The 19045-nt window shown below is 33.4% G+C and overlaps 1 protein-coding gene across 5 annotated transcripts in view; it reads left to right on the forward strand.

The window, feature by feature from the left end:
• The window catches only part of CYB5R4 (cytochrome b5 reductase 4), an 85168-nt gene that overhangs the window by 46704 nt on the left and 19419 nt on the right, over window positions 1-19045 (forward strand). For all 5 annotated transcript variants that reach the window (XM_026007436.2, XM_026007435.2, XM_026007433.2 and 2 more), the window contains 5 exons: window positions 705-762; window positions 2284-2377; window positions 4310-4342; window positions 6260-6382; window positions 18834-18974. In XM_026007436.2, coding sequence (XP_025863221.1) covers window positions 705-762; window positions 2284-2377; window positions 4310-4342; window positions 6260-6382; window positions 18834-18974 — 449 coding nt within the window. The remainder of the gene's footprint in view (window positions 1-704; window positions 763-2283; window positions 2378-4309; window positions 4343-6259; window positions 6383-18833; window positions 18975-19045) is intronic.

The following is a 19045-nucleotide window of genomic DNA, read 5'->3' on the forward strand; positions in this document are numbered from 1 at the left end:
TCGAGTCCCACGTCGGGCTCCCTGAATGGAGCCTGCTTCTCTTCTGCCTGTGTCTCTGCCTCTCTCTCTGTCTCTCATGAATAAATAAATAAAATCTTTAAAAAAAATAGCATAAGGAAACCTTCAGGATTTACCTTTGGGTGTCCTAATGTATGTAATAAGTGCAAAAACAATATCAGTTTGATGAACAGCTATTACAGAAGACTTAGTTTTACCTTAGGTTTTACTGTTGAACCATTAAAAGACCTTGATGAATTACTATGTTGAATAATAACATTTGTGACAGGAAGAAGTGAAGGTAATAAGCACATAGATTTTGTCATGCTTCTTAAGAAAATATGCCATATTATTGCTCTTTTAAAAGATTTTGGTAGAATTTGTAACCTTTCTAAAAAATATCTTGTCAAAGGTATTGTTTGTATTAATCCAAGTTGGAATACATTTTAGTATAGGCATTTTAAAATCGGAAATAATTATCACTTATATAATGGTAAACCCCCCCCCCCATTATTTAGAAAAAAAGTTTACTTAGAGAAATATATTTTTACTGTAGACTTTAAGCTATATATTTAAAATTATATACTTATGTTAAGTCATATTATATATTTTAAACCATATATATTTTTAAATCATATATTTAATGATTTAATATATGTTAGTACATGGTTGTTGATGTAATTATTCATTCTTTTAATATTTTACAGCTATGACTGGTTCCAGACAGACTCTTTAGTCACCCTTGTCATATATACTAAACAGAAGGTAAACTGTAAAATCAGAAAAAAAGTAAATGCTCGATAATGTTAGCTATATTCTAAGCACTCTTCTTTTACTAACTTATTTACTCACAGAAACTCATGGGGTAGATCCTTTTGCTATCTTTGTTTTATAGGTGAGAAAAATAGAAAGATTAAGTAATTACCCAGCGTCACATAGTAAGTGGCAGATCTAGCATTTTGAACCCAGGCAGGCTGACTGCAAAGTGTATATTCTTAACAACCATGCTATAGCCTCTTTAAAAAAGCTAGACTAGGAAAAAAAAAAAAAAGCTAGACTAGGAAATATTTTATATACTGTGTGTGTGTATTTTAAGTATAGATAACAAAAGTGAGAATCCCAGTTAACCTTATTGGAAGAACTAATTTCCTATGCATAAATTGGGATTTGAGAGACCGTAGAGACTTTATCACTGTGACTTAGTAAGCCTAAACCACTAATGGGATTCAAATGCCCTCATGAAACTAAAATTAAGGAGATAATTTATTAAGTATCTTGAATTTCTACTTTATTTGCAACATTATTTGAAAATTCAGGGACCTAATGATGAGCCAGATAGGTAAATACTTGGCTTTTATGGGGCTTATAGTCTGTCTGGGAGATCAGATAAATAACAGGCAACTTGCAACATCTCCAAATACATCTTTCAGCAATTGGCAAGGTTCCCACATTTGAGACATCATGTGAATTTTTTTTTTTTTTTTTGCATCATGTGAATTTAAAGACAAGTTCTGGCAGCTAGGAATTTCTGAGACTGTATGCTACTTCTGTAGTAAGAAAGCTCCACTGACTGTGGCAGCGTGATATGAGCAGACTCTCTGCCTGATACAGTCCAGAGGGCTAGAGGCACTGCTTGAACCACTTGCACTCCCTCTCGTTACGCTTCCTCATCATACAGTCCAAAACCAAGAGGGCACAGCTAGGGAGGTTGGGGTCTACTCCCTTTGGTAATATCAGTTAGGCACAGAGGATGAATGACAGGAAAGGGGGAAGATTGCTATGTGGAATAATGTGGTCAGTATGGTATAAATGATAGGTACCAAAATAACTTACACCAAGGCTCTGTAGAAATTAGAGATATCTAAAAATTTGTTAGTGAATTTTTCTTATAAGCTGAAGTCAGAGGTTGTGTAATTTGTCCAGCATCATGTAATAGTAGAAAGATTAAAATGAATGAACATATCTTGACTGCTGGTCTGATTCTAAATTTTTTTCCAAATTATTTATTCAACAAATATTTATTGAGCACCTGCTAGATACCAAGCAATATTCTAGACAGTCCCATACATTTAGAGCTTAGAGATGAGTGGGTGAGGTAGATATTAAGCAGAGACAAATGTATAATTAAAATTGCAGTATGTGCTTTAAAGGAGTAACTTTTATTTATCTTGTGGGTACTATACAGAAGTACCATGTGAACATCCATTGATTATCTTAAAAGTATAGTTGTAGAAATTTGGGGAAAATTTTACTTTTTAATCTTTCTCTTTTTGCCTTCTGTTTAAGGATATTAATTCAGATTCAGTAATAGTTGATCATCAAGTTGATTCCTTTAGAGCAGAAACAATTATCAAGGATTATTCATACATTATACATATTGGTAAGTACTTTACTCTTTATTAATGGAAATAACTCCAGTTTCTTTTAAGTTTGGCAATAACTTGGTCTGCAGTCTAGGTAGCTATAATATTTTATCTGATATTATTTTGGTTTGTCATTTTTGACCAACTTTTTTCGTTTTTTTCCTTATGCTTAATGATAGTGCTCACAAAAGGCAGCATGACTTCACCTTTCCCAAGTTGAAAGAATTGAATGCAGTTGAAATCAATAATATGAAATAATTTGTCGCCTTGGCTTTGTTAAGTGTCTTTTACTTGACACCTACAAACAGATCTCTGGAGGCCTGCCACATGCTCCTACTGAGCAGCCATCACTAAGTGGTAGTTCCATTGGCTTGGGTTTTTTTTGCCAGTTCTGTCGTGGGAAGTCAGAGGCTACACCAAAGCAGCATGAACTGTAAGGTCTACCAGATTCTTAATCTACTTTTCACCCAAACTACTCTAGAATTTCACCCTTTTCTTCTCTAATGCAAGTAATATTATTCTGGTTAGAAGTTAGAGATGAAACCAATAAAAACAATAACAAGAAAATTGTGTTTTAAGCAGGCAGTCTTATATGAAGAACATACCATTTACTTTTGCAAAACAGACTGATTCCCTGGACATCAGCTGACTCAGGATTCTATTCACTGCTTTATTGTATTGATGAAGTACTTTTTGTCTTCAATTTGATCAGAGTTTTCAGTATTTTTTCTTTCCTATATTCTCCATTCAGTATATCAATCAAACTGAAACCTTAAACTTTTCTTCTAGAAGTAATAACCTGTCCTGTTTTTTCTTCACATAAGATCTAATGCATAGGGGCACCTGGGTGGCTCAGTCGGTTAAGTGTTTGCCTTCAGCTCAGGTCATGATCTTAGGGTCCTGGGATCGAGCCCCGCATCTGACTCCCTGGTCAGTGGGGAGTCTGCTTCTCCCTCTCCCTCTGTCTCTCTCGGCTTATACTCTCTCTCTCTCTCAAATAAATAAATAAATAAATAAATAAATAAATAAATAAATCTTAAAATAAAATACTAATATATATTGCCTTTAGGGGAGAGTTTTAACCAAACACTCAGAGATCTAGAAAAGTATAGGTTACTCATGAGCACTGCATGATTTTTTAAGTCAAACCTCTGTGTCACCATTTATTATTTTTCAAATACTTTAATTACTAATTTTGTTCATATTGTACCTAACAATATGTAACACACAATACAAAAGAAACAAAAAGTCCACAGTTAAAGATATGACTCTTAGGTGCTGATACTGGATTGGAAGAACTAAAATAATGCAGAATTGTAAATTCCAGATAACCATGAAGTGGTTTAGAATGGCTGTCTATAAAAACATTTCTTACATCTCCCCCTTCTGGAATGCAATTTCCATAAGGGCAGTGTTTTTTCTTTCATTAACAGTTGTATCCATAATGCCTAGAAAGTAACACATAGATACTCAATAATTTTATTTCAATAACTGAATGAATATTCAACCTTAGAGAACCATAAGAAAGGAAGAACTGAGCCCCAAGCCTGGTCTGTATGCACATCTGTACTTGTGCACACATTAGAGAATACGCACTTCAGGTATTGTATCCTTACCAACCCTGCTCGCTTTGTGGTTTTTAGGTTTAGACTAGTGTGGGTTACCCTCTTGTGGGCAATTGAGTATTTGCTCTTTAATAGGGAGAGAAATTGAAAAGTTGAAAAACTTTATTTGTATTTAAATAATTGGAGATTTTAGTTGTGTACAATTTCTTTCTTTTGGCTATCAGAATATGTTTTACTTATCCTGAGAGATTTGAAATAGTGTGTTTAAGAACTTGTTTAGATGATCTTACATGGTATTCAAAGACTGTATGAATTGAAGTTGGATTTTAACTAAACATATTTTTATTTCCTAGGGCTATTAACTAAACATATTTTATTTCCTAGGGCTAAGCCATGAAATTCAAGAAGATTTTTCTGGTAAGCTACCAAAAATAATTGTGTGTATACATACACATATATATATAAATACATAGGAAGAGAGAGATAGAGGGAAAGAGAAAATAAGCATTTGTCTAATTTTTCATATGTATACTTTTATATTGCAAAACAAAGGTGACATTTTCTATATAAACAAATACACATAATTTTTATAAATATGTTCTCCCACTGGTTTCCCGTTTTTTTTTTTTCTTCCTTATTCCTTTAATTCTTTTACCCTTTGCTTTTTATTTCCTTAGAAGAAAATTCTTGTATTCTTTCCTTTCTCCCTTCCTTCCTTAGCTCTGTCCTCCTCCTGACATGCAACATGTAGAAATATACTAGATCAGACAAATTTTTCTTAGGTGTATATATTTAAATGTGTGATGTTGACAGGATATTAAATAATGAATATTGCTGCATATACAAATATAGTGTGGAATTCACAAAGCTGTTTAATAATAGAAGATTCATAGAATGGTGGTTTCTTTTTTTGTCGTTTGTTTTTAGCTCTATTGATGTGTAATTGACGAGATTGTAATATATTTAATTGCATGATGGTTTGATAGATGTATACATTGTAAAAAGATTCCCACAATTGGGTTAACACATCCATCACCTCACATATTTACTTTTTTGTGTATGAGAACACTTAAGTTCCACTGTCTTAGCATACTGTAATTATACAATAGTATCAACTGTAGTCACCATAGTTATATATTAGATCCTCAGACCTTCACTGAAATTCTATACCCTTTTATCATCTCCCCATCCCCTAGCCCCAACCCCAGCAACCACCATTCTACTCTCTTTTTAATGAGTATATGACTTTTCTTTCTTTAAAGATTCTACATATAAGTGATACCATGCAGTATTTGTCTTCTGTGTGGCTTATTTCATTTAGTGTAGTGTCTTCAGTGTCATCCATGTTGTTGGAAGTGGAAGGATTTTTTTTTTAGGCTGAATAATATTTCATAATATAGATAGAGATATGTGCACACATGTGTAAATGTATATCCTTTAAGAAAATATATATCATATCTTATTTTAAAGTACTGTCAGAATACCTTATGCTGGTACTGTGCCTTCTCTTTCCTATATACCATAGCAAGCTCTGTAAATTCTATCAATTAAAGTCAAGGACCATGTTTCTGTATTTGTTAGGCTTCAAATAAATGCTCATTGAAATGAATGTATTTGACTAATCTATTTTAAAAAGGTATTGTTAAATTGCTGCTGAATTATTTATTTACCTTGAGGAAGAACATATTATTTCTAAAGATAAACTAAAATACATTTTTAGGTCTTCAAAAGAATATTCAACTCATAAAATATAACCAGTATAGGAAAGTCTGTATTTTATTATTATACCTGTATATTCTGAACTTAGTAAAAAATTAAGATATCCTAAAAGGTTTTAAATTAAGATTCATATGTACTTTATTGATTCATGAGGCTTTTTCTTTGTTTAGTTGGCTCAGTATTGAGCTATTGAATTTATTCATAAGAACCCATCAGGTCCCAATTAAGAAATGTTAAGACTATAAATTAAATTTGCTTTTATAGGTCCACTCAATGATAATTTGTATATGTCAACCCCCCCCCCTTTTTTTTTAAGCTGTGTGTTAATTACTTGCCATGGCTATATTTAAGCTTGTATAAAAACTAGCAATACGTATTAATTTGGCCTTTGATAAAGTAGTTTGAAAGGAGTTAATTTGAATTATAAAATAAGCTGGATTTAAAATCATTTAAGGCATAAACAATTTTGATGTATATATATACAAAGTCTTAACTTACTAATGGTCCCTGTTATTCGTATCAGATCACAACATTTGTATTGTTTGAGAAAGATTGATTTTAAAATGTGTTATATTTACTTTCATTGAATACAAATGGAACTTATCTTCTTTTTAGTGCGAGTTATTGAGAATGTGGGAAAAATAGAGATTGTCCTAAAGAAAAAAGAGAATACTTCTTGGAAACGACTTGGTCACCCCCTGGAGAATCACAATTCACTTATTCCAAAGAAAGATACAGGTATGCTGTGCTATTATTTTGAGTTCTGTGTTCATGAAATTGTATCAGTGATGCAGTTGTACCAGATTTTGGAAGGCCATTTTGGGATGAGCCAAAGGTTCTCTTGTATCGCCCTGTAAGAAGTTGAAAAAGAACATGTATCTGTTTTCCTCCTTTTTTCAAATTGAAGTATGATTGGCATATAATATTATGCTAGTTCCTAGTATATAACCTAATGATTCCATATTTATAGACTTTATGAAATTAAGTCTAGTTAACATCTGTCACTGAACAGTCACAAAAACTTTTTTTCTTGTTGTGAGCTCTTTTAAGATCTACTTTCTTAGCAACTTTCCAAATATTTGTTACTGTATTATTAACTATAGTCACCCTACAGTATATTATGTCTCCATGATTTATTTATTTAATAGCTGGGAGTTTATACCTTTTCACACTCTACCCTACCACTTCTACTCTGACAACCTCCAGTCTGTTTTCTGTATTATGAGCTTGGGTTTTTTGTTTTGTTTTGTTTTTTAGATTCCACATATAAGTGACATCATATAGTATTTGTCTTTCTGTGCCTTACTTGTTTCACTTAGCATAATATCCTCAAGATCCATCCATGTTATCACAAATGGCAAGTCTTTCTTATTTTTTAAAATAGCTGAGTAGCATACCATTGTGTGTGTATATATGTGTATATTATATAGACATATATGTATATTTGCCATATCTTATTTATTCATTCAATTAACAATGGACACTTAAATTGTTCTCATATCTTGGCTATTATAAATAATGCTGCAGTGAACATGGTCGGGGTACATATATCTTTTCAAATTAATGTTTTTATTTTCTCTAGATAAATACCCACAAGTGGAATACTGGATCACATGTACTTCTATTTTTAATTTTTTGAGAAACCTGCATGCTGTTTTCCATAGTGGCTGCACCAATTTACAATCCCTTCAATGGTGCACAAGGGTACCCTTTTCTCTGCATCTTTGCTAGCACTTGTTACTTCTTCTCAGAAGAAGCACTTGTTATTTCATTCTCACAGGTTTAAGGTGATAGCTCATTGTGGTTTTGATTTACATTTCCCTGATGGTTAGTGATGTTGAGCCCCTTTTCATGTACTTGTTGGCTATCTGTGTGTTCTCTTTGGAAAAATGTCTGAGTCCTTCAAATTTTGTTTTTAGATTTTTAATCTATTTTTTAATGAGGTTGTGTTTTTGCTGTTGAGTTGTATGAGTTTTTTAAAATATATTTTGGATATTAACTCTTGATTACATAAAAGATTTGCAAATGATTTCTCCTTTTCAGTAGGCTTCCTTTTTGTTGATAATTTACTTAAAAAAATTTTTTTTATTTAAATTCAGTTTAGTTAACATATATTGTATTAGTTTTCAGGGGTAGAATATAGTAATTCATCAGTTGTCTATAATACCCAGTGCTTATTGCATCAAGTGCCTTCCTTAATACCTGTCATCTAAATATCCATCCCCCCACCCACCTCCCCTCCAGCCACCCTCAGTTTGTTTGGTAAGAGTCTCTTATGGTTTGCCTCCCTATCTATTTCCATCTTATTTTATTTTCCTTCCCTTCTCCTATGTCCATGTTTCGTTTCTTAAATTCCACATGAGTGAAATCATGGGATATTTGTCTTTCTCTGACTTATTTCGCTTAGGATAATACCCTCTAGTTCCATCCATGTTGTTGTAAATGGCTAGATTTCTTTCTTTTTGTTGGCTGAGTAATATCCCATCATGTATATCTGTGTGTGTGTGTGTGTGTGTGTGTGTGTGTGTGTGTGTGTTATTTGTCAATGGACATCTGGGCTTTTTCCATATTTTGGTTATTGTGGACATTGCTGCTATAAACATGAGGATGCATGGGCTCCTTTGAATCTCTATGTTTGTATCCTTTGAATAAATACCTAGTAGTGCAATTGCTGGATTGTAGGGTAGCTCTATTTTTAACTTTTTGAGAAACCTCCATAATGTTCCAGAGTAGCTGCACCAGTTTAATTCTTACCAACAGTGTAAGAAGGTTCCCCTTTCTCCACATCCTTGCCAACATCTATTGTTTCCTGGGTTGTTAATTATAGCCATTCTGACCAGTGTGACATAGTATCTCATTGTGGTTTTGATTTCTATTTCCGTGATACTGAGTAATGTTTAGCATTTTTTCATGTGTCTGTTGATCATTTGCATGTCCTCTTTGGAGAAATGTCTGTTTATGTCTTCTGCCCATTTCTTGACTGGATTATTTGTTTTTTTGGTGTTGTGTTTGATAAATTCTTTATAGATTTTAGATACTAGCCCTTCGGTAAGACATATGCAAATATTGTTGACAGTTGATGGTTTCCTTTACCGTGTAGAAGCTTTTTAGTTGATGTAGTGTCCCACTTTATTTTTGTTTTTAGTGCCTTTGATTTTGATATCAGGTCCAAAAAATCATTGCCAAGATCAACGTCAAGGAGCTTACCATCTGTTTTCTTCTGGGAGTATATAGTTTTAGGTCTTACATTCAGGTCTTTAATCTACTTTAATTTTTGTCTATGGTATAAGATAATAGTCTATTTTCATTATTTTGCATGTAGTGTCCTGTTTTCCCAGCACCATTTATTTGAAGGGCATGCCCAGCACCATTTATTTGAAGGGCAGTCCTTTCCCCATTGTATATATTCTTGCCTCCTTTGCCATAAATTAATTGACATATATATATGGGAGGGTTATTTCTGGACTCTATATTCTGTTCTGTTGATCAAATGTGTTTTTATCGCTACTATACTGTTTTGCTTACTATAGCTTTGTGGTATAGTTTGAAAACTGGGAATGTGGTGCCTCCAGCTTTGTTCTTTCTCAGGATTGCTTTGACTATTTGAAGTTTTTGTGATTCCATACAAATTTTAGGATTAAATGTTCCAGTTCTCTGAAACATGCTATTGGTACTTTGATAGTGATTACACCGAATCTATAGATTCCTTTGAGTAGTATGGACATTTAAAAAAAAAAAAACAATATTCATGCATTCCTACAATTTGTGAACGTATTATTTCTTTCCATTTATTTGTGTCATCTTCAGTTTATTCCATCTATATCTTACAGTTTCAGAGTGCAGATCTTTTACCTCCTTAGTTGAATGTATATCTAGGTATTTTACTCTTTTTGAGGCAATTGTAAATGAGATTGTTTTCTCAGTTTCTCTTTCTGTAGTCCATTATTAGTGTATAGAAATGCAGCAGATTTTTTTGATATTGATTTGATATTGCAACTTCATTTATTATTTCTAACAGCTTTTTGGTGGAGTCTTTAGGGGTTTTTTATATATAAAAACTATGTCATTTGGAAATGGTGACAGTTTTACTTCTTCCTGGCTAATTAGATGCTTTTTATGTTTTTTTTCATGCCTAATTACTCTGCCTGGGACTTCCAGTATTATGTTGAATAAAAGTGGTGAGAGGGGGCATCCTTGTCTTGTTCCTGATCAACTTTTTGCCATTGAGTGTAATGTTAGCTGTGGGCTTCTCATTCACAGCCTTTATTCTGTTGAAGTGTGTTCCCTGTCTACCCACTTTGTTAAAATTTTCGATCATGAGTGTTGAATTTTGTCAAATGCTTCTCCATCTATTGAGATGATCATATTTCTGTATTCCATTTATTAATGTAGTGTATCACATTCATTGATTTGTAGGTGTTGAACCATTCTTGTGTCCCTAGACTAAATCCTTCTTGATCATGGTGTATGATCCTTTGAATGTATTGTAGAGTTCAGTTTGTTACTATTTTGTTGAGGATTTTTATATTTATATTCATCAAGGTGTTAGTCTGTAATTTTATTCCCTTCTGGTATCCTTGTCTGGTTTTGGTATCAGAGTAATGCTAGCCTCACAAAATGAGTTAAGAAGTATTTCCTCCTTTTCTTTTTGGGGGAAGAATTTGTAAAGGCGTGGCATTAATTTTACTCTGAATGTTTGGTAGAATTCACCAGTAAAGATATATATAATGGCCCTGGACTTTTGTCTGTTGGGAGGTTTTTACTTACTGACTCAGTCCTTTCTATTAATTGGTTCATTGAGGTTTTCTTCCTTAAAAAAAAAAAAAAAAGATTTTATTTATTTATTCATTCATGAGAGACACAGAGAAAGAGAGAGAGAGAGCCAGAGACACAGGCAGAGGGAGAAGCAGGCTCCATGCAGGGAGCCTGACATGGGATTCAATCCTGAGTCTCCAGGATCATACCTTGGGCTGAAGGCAGCACTAAACGCCTTCAGGTTTGCTGAGCCACCTAGGCTGCCCTCATTGAGGTTTTCTATTTTTTCATGATTTGGTCTTGAAAGATTGTATGTTTCTAGGAATTTATCCACTTCCTCTAGGTTGTTCAATTAGTTGATGTATAATTGTTCATAGAATTATTTTATGATCCTTTTATTTCTCAGGTACTAGTTGTAAAATCTTCTCTTTTATTTCTGGTTTTATCTATATGAGCCTTATTTTTTTTTTTTTCTTGGTGAGTCTAGCTTAAGATTAGTCAATTTTACTTAGCAGGGAACCAGCTTTTAGTTTCATTGATCTCTTTTATTGTCTTTTTAGTGTATTTCATTTATTTCCACTCTGATATTTAATATTTTCTTCCTTCTGCTAACTTGGTACTTCATTTGTTCTTTTTCTAGTTCCTTGAGAAGTGAAGTTAAGTTGTTTAATGGAGTTTTTTTGTTTGTTTGTTTATTGAGGTAGATATTTAGCATTATGAACTTCCTCTTAGAACTGCTTTGCTGCATCTAATAAATTTTGGTATGTTGTATTTTCATTTCATTTATCTCAAAGTTTTTTTTTTTAATCTCTCCTTTGATTTCTTTGTTCACTCATTGGTTACTCAGGCATGCTATTTAATCTCCATACATCTGTGAATTTTTCACTTTTTCTTGTAATTAATTTCTAGTTTCATACCATTATAGTTTGTTATTATTTTAATCTTCTTAAATGTATTAAAACTGTTTTGTGACCTAACATGTGATCTATTCTGGAGAATGTTCCATGTGCACTTGAAAAGAATGTGTATTCTGTTACTTACTTTTGTTTAGAATGTTCTATGTATATCTATTAAGTCACTCCAGTCTAATGTGTCATTTAAGGCCTGTGTTTCCTTATTGATTTATTTCCTGGTATAAGTGGGATATTAAAGTTCTTTTCTATTACTGTATTGTCAATGTCTTCAGTTAGGTCTGTTAATATTTGGTTTATATATTTAGGTACCCTAACTTCTGTTGGATACATATATATTTACAAATGTTATATCCTCTTGTTGGATTGACCCCTTTATCATTATGTAATGCCTTCTTTGTCTCTGATTACAACCCTAGTTTTAAAGTCTATTTTGTATGATATAAGTATAGTTACCCCAGCTTTCTTTAGGTTTCCATTCTCATGAAACATCTTTTTCCATCCCTTTGCTTTCCGTTTGTATGTGTCCTTACATCTGAAGTGAGTCTCTTGTAGGCAGTATATAGATGGGTCCTGTTTTTTAAGCCACTCTATGTCTTTTGGCTGGAGAATTTAGCCCATTTACATTTAAAGTGATTATTGACAGGTATGTACTTTTCCCCATCTTGTTCATTGTTTTCTGGCTGTTTTGTAGTTCTTCTTTGTTCCTTTCTTCTTTTCTTGCTCTCTTCCTTTGAGATTTGATGACTTTCTTTAGTGTTACACTTAGATTACCATGAGGCTCACATACAAAAAATCTATATTTGTAACGGTCTATTTTAAGTTGATAACAACTTTAAATGCATTCTACAACTCTACGTTTTTCCTCTTCCCCCAGACCCATGTTTTATGTTTTTGATGTCACATTTAATAAGAACCTTTTTCTTGTATAAACCTTAAATAATTATTATAGTTGTTTTTATCACTTTTGTCATTAACCTTCTTACTAGCTTTATAAGTGATTAACTACTACCTTTACTATATATTTACCTTTACCAATGAAATTTATACTTTCATATATTTTCTTATTACTAATTACTGCTCTTTCTTTTCAGCTTAATGAAGAATCTCTAACATTTCTTGTAAGACTGGTTTAGTTGTGATGAACTCCTTTAGCTTTTACTTGCCTGGAAAACTCCTTTTTTTTTTAATAGAGATTAAGTTTCAGCATCTACTATCCAATGTTTAGGAATTACAAAGTTGTTAGGTAGTGATACCTGAATGTAGAAGCCCACTTGTGCTTAGATTGTTCAACCATTTACTCCTTCAAGTTCCTTTTTATAAAAGGTGCACAACCAAGTTTTAAGTTTATACCTTTTATGCACATCTCATTTTTTCATATTAAAGAAGACATGTTTATTATTTTTCTGCTTATCTCAACCATTATCTCAATTTACTCCTAAAGGATGTAATTCATTTCCTTCTTCATTTCATTTATTTATTCATTTCCAAAAGGTATGCATTTTATAAATGTTCGACCTGATGAATTTTCAATGAATGTACACTTTATTTTCTTTTTTGAAATTGGTAGGATTATTTCTTGTTCCAAGAATTTTGAAATTTCACAATTTGATATGCCTTAATGTAGGTCTGTTTTCATTTTTCATGCTGGCTCTTTCTACTTGGAGCTGTCTTTTCATTGTGGAAACCTAATGACCTTCCATTTTGAGAAATATTGATTTTCCTTCTCTTTATAGTCTGTTTTTGCTGTCTAAAAGTGTTCTTATTTGAAACCTTTTAAACTTTTAAACAGCTCATTTTTTTCTCTTTCAATTTTGTCCTTTTGTTCTTTTTTGGGGGTGATTTCTTTAGTTGTGTCTTTCAGCTCTTCTACTGAGTTACTTATTTTCAACTCTTATGTTTAACTTCTGAGAACTCTTAATTTCTATTCCTTTGTTTTAACATCCTGTTCTTCCTTTTTTTTCCTTCTTAAGAAAGGGAGAGAGCAGTAGGCAGGGGCGGAGGGAGAGAGAGAGAGAATCTTAAGCAGGTGCCACACCCAGTGTGGAGTCCAACATGGGGCTCCATTTCACAACCCTGAGATCGTGACTTGAGATACAATCAAGAGTTGGACTCTTAACCAACTGAGCCACCCAGGTACCCCTAGCATCCTATACTTAATAGCCTCTGATATCTTTTAAATAATTACTGATAGAACTTTTGAGTTTCCCTCTCCCTGTGTAACCTCCATCCCCAAAGTTTGTTTGTTTTATTCTTTCATTTTAGATGCTTTCTTTAAATGTCTGCTCATCCTTGACTATCTACTCCTTGACTATCTACTCCTATTTCTGGGGGTGGAACTCGCAAAAGCTGCTCAGAAACATTGTGCATATGTGTGTGACTTATTAACATCAATATTAACTATATGGGTGGAATATTTCTTTGGGAAAAATTCAGTGACAGTTATTTTGTCAGAGTCTGGAGAGTAGACAGTCTCCTACTTTGCATCCAGAATTTCAGAAGTCTTATGGGAAAAGAAAACTGGGTGTCTGTAAAATTAATTCCCTTTGTTTGTTTGTTACCTAACATACTATATTATTGCTAAGGCTGTCATAACAAAGTATCAGACTGGATGGTCTGCTAACAGAAATTTATTTTCCCAGTCTAGAGGCCAGAAGTCCTAGATCAAGGTGTTGGTAAAGTTGGTTGCTTCTGAAGATTCTGTCTTTGGCTTATAGGTGGCCATCTTCACATGGTCTTCTCTCTGTGTGTTTATGCCCCTTATTGCCTCCTTATAAGGATATCAATCATATTGTATTAGGATCACCCACACTAATGACCTCATGTTCACTTAATTAACCTTCTAAAAGAACCTATCTCCAAGTAGTCACATTGTGAGGTGCTGGGGGTGACAGCTTCAACATAGGAAAATTGAGAGGAACACAACTCAGCCTATAACATCTACCCAATCCAGAGACCCTTTGTTTTACCCACCCTAGAGAATACCTTTCTAATACTTTGCCAGAATAGAAGAGAGTCAGTCATGTGGCTAGACTAAGTAGAGGAAGACTTCAGAAAAGATAGGGGGTGGTAGTATCTAGGTTTCTTAAATGAACTTTCATCCAGAAAGTGGTTTCAGCTCCACCTTCACTATGATTCCAGAGTGATTATGATCCAGAGATAATTCGTCCTGCCAATTTCTGAGCCTTCAGGGATTTTGTTGTTGTTGTTGTTACAAATGAGTTGAGTTTTGGCTTTCTTTATTTCTAATTTAAGATTCAGCTTTATGGAGTCTGCTGAGTCAGTTACCAGGCTCTCTTTGCCTTGTCAGCTCCTAAAGTTTTGTTGCTTTTCCTTATTTCCATTCTTTCTGTTCTTGCAGGCTTATGCCTCAAAAAACAACCACACACACACACACACACCTTTGCTGTTACTTTAAGGGAGTTAGAAGGAATTAACTGCATATATTCGTATTAGCATCTTTAAATATTTAAAATTATTATAACTACTTAAAATTACAGTTATATTTGTGGATAATACATGATTTCAGAAAAGTTATCAGGTAGCATTGTTTTGAGGCCACATTGTGAGTAGAAGACTGTTGTAGGCACTGTGTTAATTATTTTCCCAAATGAAAGAATATACACTGACATGAGATTGAAGAATACTTTTATAAAGCAAAACACCAGCAAGAACAAGTTTTATAGTACAAATTGAGCATATTCTAAGCTAACCCCAAGCTAACAGATGTGGATCCGTTTGATTGTGAATGACTCCCTCAAAGAAGTGAATTTCAGGCAATGTTGTAAAAATAACTTTCAAACAGATAACAAAAAACTATGAAGGGTTTTCCAGGAAGAGCTTCAAATTGTTACTAGGTACTTATTGTGCCAGGCATTTTGCAGATTATAGAGAAAGAAAAATGTAAGCCACAAGTAGGGAAAGGTCAAATAGACTTCTTTTATAGGAGCAGAGGTCCAAATTTTGTGGTATTAGGAAGGGAGCAAGAACATAGAGGAATAATAGTGTGATCTAGCAGATGAGAAGAAAATAGATAAAGCCAGTGACAATGAAAAGAGGTATTATTAAAGTGAAACCTCTTGCCCTGAAATTATCAATCTAGTGGTTGAAAAATCATAGCAAACCAGATAAAAGCCAAGTCCAGGAGATAATACTAAGAACAAAGGGCAGCCTCCATTTGGAAATTGTTAGAATGAGCATCACTCAGGTTTTCTCAGTAATTTCCCGAGGCTTTCCAATGAACTCTTTTGCCTCTGCCATAAATTTCTGCTTGAGTCATGAGCCACCAAGAAAGCTAGTTTTAGCTTTCTGGTCTGAAATTGGAGCCATGCGAGTATTTTTCATTGAATTGGGTTTTCCACTTTGGAAAATGACTCAGAGTTTAGGGAACACTTTTATTTATGTGACTGAATCAGCAAAGGTGATTTCTTCTTTGTCCTTTCCACTCCTTAAATCATGACAGAAATTGTAGATTATTTTATTCACTAGCAAAGCTGAACACTTACATCATCAAATTATTATGATTAACTTGCTGGCAGTAATGTCACATGTTTCCAGTCTGTCATGTGGTTCCTAGGTTTTCAATATGTTGAAATGACTGACTTTAGTGATGCTAAAATGCTGGCTTCCTCTAATTGAAATTTCTTGGCTACCTGAATTTTGTTTGAAAATAAGCATGTAAATTGAAAACTTTAATTTTTTAAAAAATTGTTTTAAAGATTTTATTTATTAATTAGAGAGAAGGAGAAAAAGTGTGCACAAGTAGGCATAGTGGCCGGCAGAGTGAGATGCAGAAGCAAGGAGCCCCAGTGTAGGTGAGGCTCAATCCCAGGACCCTGGGATCATGACCTGAGCTGAAGGCAGACACTTAACCAACTGAGCCACCTAGGCGCCCTGTAAATTGAAGGCTTTTAATGTGATAACCTTCTCATATCAGATCTAGGATTTACTTATACAAAAGATTAAAATAGAGCAAAGAACATAATTAGAGAGGAGAAACTATTTTATTTTTACCTTTAATCCAAATGTTGTATGTGATATTTTAAGCTATATCAGTGGAACTAGACTACTATTTATAAATTGCATGCTTCCCATTTTTCCCCCCAAAGGTGACAATGATGAGTAAATTGTGCGTGTGTGTGTGTGTGTGTGTGTGTGTGTGTGTGTGTGTGGCTGAGGAACTTGTTTGTCTATTAAGGGTCAGAAACCGATAAATTGGGTTACTATTTCTGTATCCAACCTAAAATTTTATTTTGATTGCAGTTGCCTTTACTGTGGGGTCTTTGATCACCAGATAAAGTTAGTTTTATAGATTTACCAACAAACAATTCAGTAAAAAAATGAATATCAAGATACAAAATTATAAAGAAGAGTTTTAAAAATTTTGAACAATTTTGATGTCAGCAGCCACATATAAACCTACATGTTAAATATATGTATTGAATTTGTCTTTTTAATCTAAGTTGAACTATATAAAATTGCTGATATTCTACAGTTTTTAACCTAGAAAGCTGACAATTTTGCATGGTTTGACTCATACTTTATTTTTTATTTTTTATTTTTTGACTCATACTTTAGTCATAGTTTCTTAACTGCAGACACCACACACATTATACGCCCACACACACCCACATACACACACTCTGAGGTACTGTCTGTGCTCATAAATATGCTTGTGGACACAATGTAAGCAATCATTTAATTCAGCCTTTTTTTGTGGGGCCTCTGATTCCACAGGCAAGCTACTTGCTCATAATGGAACAGAACTTCTTGCAGGTGTAAGAAGAGCTACCCTCACACTTCTCCCCAACATTTGCCTGTACATCCATGTTTCTTTGCTGCCTATAGTAAGCATTCAAAATTACTATAAATAGAGAAATACTGCAAAGAAGACTTCCCTGTGCTTTGTTCTCTTAAATTATCTCTTCTACCCAGCACACATGAAGTTGTGCGTACTCCGGAACCATGCAGTGCTTTGGCATCTTGCTGTCTTATTTTCATCTCTTTCAAAGTGGCCCAAACATGAAAGTGGTATTTGTAAATATATATATTCAAATGTTTAGACATATAATATGTGGGTCTCTGATTATATTCTCACTCTGGGTCCCAGAAAGGAAAGGACAAGGAGATCATTTGAACCTTCATTTCTCCTTCTAGCTGAGACTTTGTTCATTGATCCTTTGTCAGTCTGATACTGGATTAGGTGTTCTAGGATATACAAATGAGTCCTTTAGCTGTAATCTGGTCTAAGCTACATGCTGGCACTAAAAATGAGGTGACTTCAGTAATGCCCTTTGGTTTTGCTGTACAGTGCTACACTCTGAAGGTATGTGTGTACAGGGCTACCATGGGAACAAGTGGAAAGATTTAGTGACCAGGGTCTTTAGGGCCCAAAGGGACAAGGGAGGAAGAGAATTGGGTGAAACCATGGCCAAAATGATTTCTTAGGATTATAAGTGAATTTCAGTTTTCCACAAACCATTGATTATTAGGTATTTAAGATCTGGAGTAAATTTGTACCTACTTAAATATTTTTAGGTTAAGAAAAAAAGAGAGGATAATTAGGAAAAGAAATTGTTTTCTGTAAATGCTGTTTTATAAGAAAGGAAATAAGCCAGTATCATCAGTCTGGTCTGGCATGCTGTTTATGTTCACAAGAGTTTTGTAAATGAAAATATTAATGCCTTTGGAATTTCTGTAACAAGTTCTTCTAACCTAAATGCTATTATTTTGCTCTGTATGCAAATAATGTATATTTTCTGAGCTTGGGATATTAATTTCAAATATTTTCAGTATGAATAGAAACTGTTTCTTTTGTTTATTTGTATATTAGTAGAACAAACTGGGAATTTTCATTTTTCACTTAAATTAATTTTCCAGATAATGAAAACTTACACTCTTAAACATAAAAATTTATTTTTTTGTTTTAATCATTTCTTGAGAATTAAAAAGCTCTATAATTCATTCATACACATAGAGAAATAGAATGTTTATTTTTCCCGCATTTATCAAAGACGTTTTATTTAATAGCACTAATATTGTTAAACCTGAAATATTTGAATTCCAAGACCACTCTGTAAGAAAAGACTTTAGAACGTAGTTTTTTTTGATTATCAAATATTTTTCACATTTGTAATGTAGTTATATAGCTGTGAATATAAAGCTTAAAAGGTGAAATTTTTTAAAAAGTGAATTGATGGAGAGGTGAATTAGGTTTTAATTTCTTAGAATGTAATGCTTTTAATATGCTATTATTACAGACATGAGAAAATAAGACTCAATAAAGTTTGTTTTTCAAACTATAAAAGTATTGGTAGGTTTTAGAAAATATATATTTCAGTAAATAAAATGAAATTCTGACTGTAAGATTTTCAGACTCCTGATAAATTTTTAAAGCACAACAGGCATTTTATTTAGTGATATTCAAGCTTGCTAAACCATAGAAGCTGGGTCTCTGCTTTCACTTAGTGGGTCTAGTGTTACTTCTTATTTATTCATCAATAAGAAAATGAATTGCTTTCTAGGTTTGAACTACAGAAAGTGCCAGTTAATTTCCAAGGAATGTGTTACTCATGATACGAAGCTTTTCTGCTTGATGCTGCCACCAAGCACTCACCTTCAGGTGCCCATTGGGCAACATGTTTACCTCAAGCTAACTATTACAGGTAAGGTGAATAGAGGCTTTGGGGAAACATGTTCCTTACTTACGAGCAGTTTCAAATCAGTACTGCCCTTT

Source organism: Vulpes vulpes, chromosome 1 (assembly GCF_048418805.1).
Source record: "Vulpes vulpes isolate BD-2025 chromosome 1, VulVul3, whole genome shotgun sequence".
Lineage (NCBI taxonomy): Eukaryota > Metazoa > Chordata > Mammalia > Carnivora > Canidae > Vulpes > Vulpes vulpes.